Below are 3506 nucleotides of genomic sequence, written 5' to 3'. Positions count from 1 at the left end.
ATATATATTTGTAGGTCACAGCAGGATGGTGGACCACCTCTGGGGTGCTCCAGCATTTATGGGATGAAACAATGCACAATTCCACCACCTGCAGGTCAGAAGATCTGAATGCAGAGTCTTGGGGGCATCCAATGCTACGTTGCATGGGCAAGGTATGACAGCAGAGATTTCCACCACTGCCATGCCTTCTGCCCCACATTTTATCTAGATGCTTGTTTTCTGTCATCTCTATTTAGATGGGAAGGGAGCAGGTGGGAAGGAGGCTGTTGTGCTTGTTGAAATTGCCACAACTCCACCAACCTCCTGGCATGCCTCATTTCTCCACACTACTTGCTACTGGGAGTAATTCAGCCAGCATGGTCCTTTCCAGGTCAGCCATGGGGGAGTAGAACAGATTGTCCTTTGTTGTCTGAGCAGCAAGGTCAAGAGACTGTGCTCAGACTGAAAAAATCTTGTGGTCTCCCAGATGATGCCAAGAAACCATAAGTTTGCACACTTAGCCTTCTTTTCTCCAGCCCCCAAATATTTCTCTGCCAATAACAGGCTCCACAAGTCATATCTCACATGTTCTGGAAAGTTCAGGCAGACCATTGCATGCACCATGTTCTACATTCTTCCAAAGCAATTCTTCATCAGTTTAACTTTGAATCAGTTAAGTATTGTGTATGTGTGTGTGTATGTGTGTTTGTGCACGTGCTTCTTAGTTCCTCCTTCCTAAATACTTTTCATCTTTATGGATAGGTACTACCCATTTCTGTCTGTAGTGACTCCTGCCAACCAGGTTATCAGAAAAGAAATAAGGAAGGGGATAAATTTTGCTGCTATTATTGTGATTCATGTCCAGAAGGGAAGATTTCAAACCAAACAGGTAGGTGGTGTGATGCACCCAATGTTCTAACATATAAGATTAATACTAGACCATAATACCATTTTGGATAGGATACCTCCTACACTTTCTAAATGATGCCCGGAGCCTAGTATCAAAAAGCAAACACTGACCTGTATCATCCAAACAGTCTGGGAGAGTTCCAGACCAGCTGATTATTTCTATCTTTTTTCAGTAATTATTTAGTCGGTGTGACCAGGTGGGACATTTGGGCAAAGCATAATTTCAGACACCATAATTTTGAATGAGGTCAATTCAAACATTTATCTACAACATTCTAAAATGTGTGTGGGTTTTCTTTTTGATATATTACAGTTTTGTTTTAGGAGCATTTATTTGTAAAACGCAATGTGGATTTCCTTCTATTCCACTTTTGATCATTGCTACACATTGATTCAATTTCCTGTAAAAAGGAAAAAAAGAATAACACAAGGTTCTTCACTGGATTCCTTGACTTATCATAAGGTTGTGAGTCAATAGATATGAACTACTTGGGAGTTAAATCATCTGCCCTTGAGATAGACCTTTCTTGAGCTAATGATTTTCCAAAATACAAATGAAGATACTACTGCTAAAAGTAGAATATATCTAGTTCCAACTATGAAGGGGATTAAACATGAGTGTTACCTGCCCCCGCCCCTTTTTCTGCTTTTCATTAATGAGCTTTTCATTAATGATCTGTCTGGGGAACCAGAAACCTGTCCATTGGAAGGTCTGTATCATTTTGTAAGCAGATAATATGTTCTCATTGTCCTTCATCGGAGGTTGACTTAAGAAGCATACATATCAGTTCTTTTGGTTATCTCCCCCACCTCCAAATGAAAAGCTCAGTATTATCTTTTGTAAAACAAATTGAGAGTCAATATAGTGCAGCAGTCAAGAGCATGGGGCTGGGACTCAGACATTTTGGGTTCTAGTCCCTGCTGAGCCATGGAGCCAGATGGGTGACTTTGGATCAGTCACAGGCTCTCAGCCCAATCTACTTCAAGGGGTTGTTGCTTGGAGAATAGGATTGAAAACAGGAGGAGGAGGACAATGATATAAGCTGCTTTGAGCTCTTTGTAAGAAAAAAGTGGGAGATAAATCTAATAAATATGAATGAATGAATGAATGAATTGGAGTGTATTTGGGAAGTGATCCTATATATTTGATTTTTCAGTTAATTATAGCCCTACTCAAATTTTGAATCTTTTTGTTCCACTATTTTTGTTCCAGCTTTCTTCTATTTTACCTTTGATGTGCTCTTTGTTGACACAGTTATGTCATCATCCTCAGCTCTTTGTAATTTCCCAAGAACTGACAGATTTGTAGGGTTGCTTTGAAGAGGTTTTTGAGCAATCACTTTGATAGCTCAGGCCCTCCCTAACTCTAAGGCTTTGGCAACATCATATTTTGGGGCTAGATATTACCTCAGTCAGGCCCAGGGTTGACATGGTAGGCATGAAATCTGGAGCCCTTCCTGCCAAACTAGTCTTGACAGCATTATACAAGTATCTGAAACCCAGACCACAAGGCAGAAGCAGGAACACCAGTGGTTTGGTTAATCATGAATACTGGCTCTTTTTTCAGACACAGATGACTGCTTCAAATGCCCAGACAATCGGTATCCAAGCAAAGATCAGGATCAATGCATCCCTAAAGTTATCAGCTTCCTGTCATATGAAGAACCATTAGGAAAAAGTGTAGTGTCAGTTTCTGTTTGCTTTTCCCTGATCATAGCCTTGGTTTTGCAAACTTTTATTAAACACAGAGATACTCCTATTGTCAAAGCCAACAATCGGGCCCTCACCTACACTCTCCTCCTCTCCCTCCTGCTTTGCTTCCTCTCTTCTTTGCTTTTTCTTGGACAACCTAGGAAGATGACTTGCCTTCGCCAACAGCCATTGTTTGGTTTTAATTTTTCAGTTGCAATTTCTTGTGTGCTGGCCAAAACCACCACTGCAATTGTAGCTTTCACAGCCATCAAACCTGCGCCCAACATGCGAAAATGGGTGGGGAAAAGACTGGCAATTTCCATTGTATTTTCTTGCTCCATTATGCAAGCTGGCATTTGTGCCATCTGGCTGACAACTTCTTCCCCATTTGTTGACCTGGACATGAAATTGCTGTCTGAAGAAATCATTATGGAATGTCGTGTGGGATCCATCATCATGTTTTACCTTGTCCTCGGCTACATGGGACTTCTGGCCATCATCAGTTTTTCTGTAGCTTTCTTTGCCAGAAAATTACCAGACACTTTTAATGAAGCCAAGTTCATCACCTTCAGTATGTTGGTGTTTTGCAGTGTTTGGTTGTCATTTGTTCCAACCTACCTGAGCACAAAAGGGAAATACATGGTAGTTGTGGAGATCTTCTCCATCTTCGCCTCCAGTGCTGGCTTACTGGGCTGTATCTTTTTTCCCAAGTGCTACATCATCATTGTAAGACCTGACCTGAATATGAGGGGTCGGTTAATTAAGAGAATCAGTTAAAGCAAGGATTGGATAGACATGGCCCATGGGCTGGATTTAGTTGCCCCCCCCCCAAAACACACACAGCATCCAGAATTGTTTTGTGCTGTACTTTCTAGTTGGCAATGGCAATAGTGATATTAAAACCTCATTTTCCCATTATAATGAGG

General features: G+C 41.2%; 1 protein-coding gene across 1 annotated transcript in view; it reads left to right on the top strand.

Annotated features, from left to right (window-relative positions):
• The window catches only part of LOC123035133 (vomeronasal type-2 receptor 26-like), an 11303-nt gene extending 7946 nt beyond the window's left edge, over positions 1-3357 (top strand). Inside the window, exons 4-5 of the mRNA XM_044453003.1 lie at positions 742-868; positions 2456-3357. Coding sequence (XP_044308938.1) covers positions 742-868; positions 2456-3357 — 1029 coding nt within the window. The remainder of the gene's footprint in view (positions 1-741; positions 869-2455) is intronic.
• The last annotated feature ends 149 nt before the right edge of the window (positions 3358-3506 follow it).

Source organism: Varanus komodoensis, unplaced genomic scaffold (assembly GCF_004798865.1).
Source record: "Varanus komodoensis strain SLA01 unplaced genomic scaffold, ASM479886v1 scaffold768, whole genome shotgun sequence".
Classification (NCBI taxonomy): domain Eukaryota; kingdom Metazoa; phylum Chordata; class Lepidosauria; order Squamata; family Varanidae; genus Varanus; species Varanus komodoensis.
This window is presented reverse-complemented; position numbering and strand designations above follow the sequence as displayed.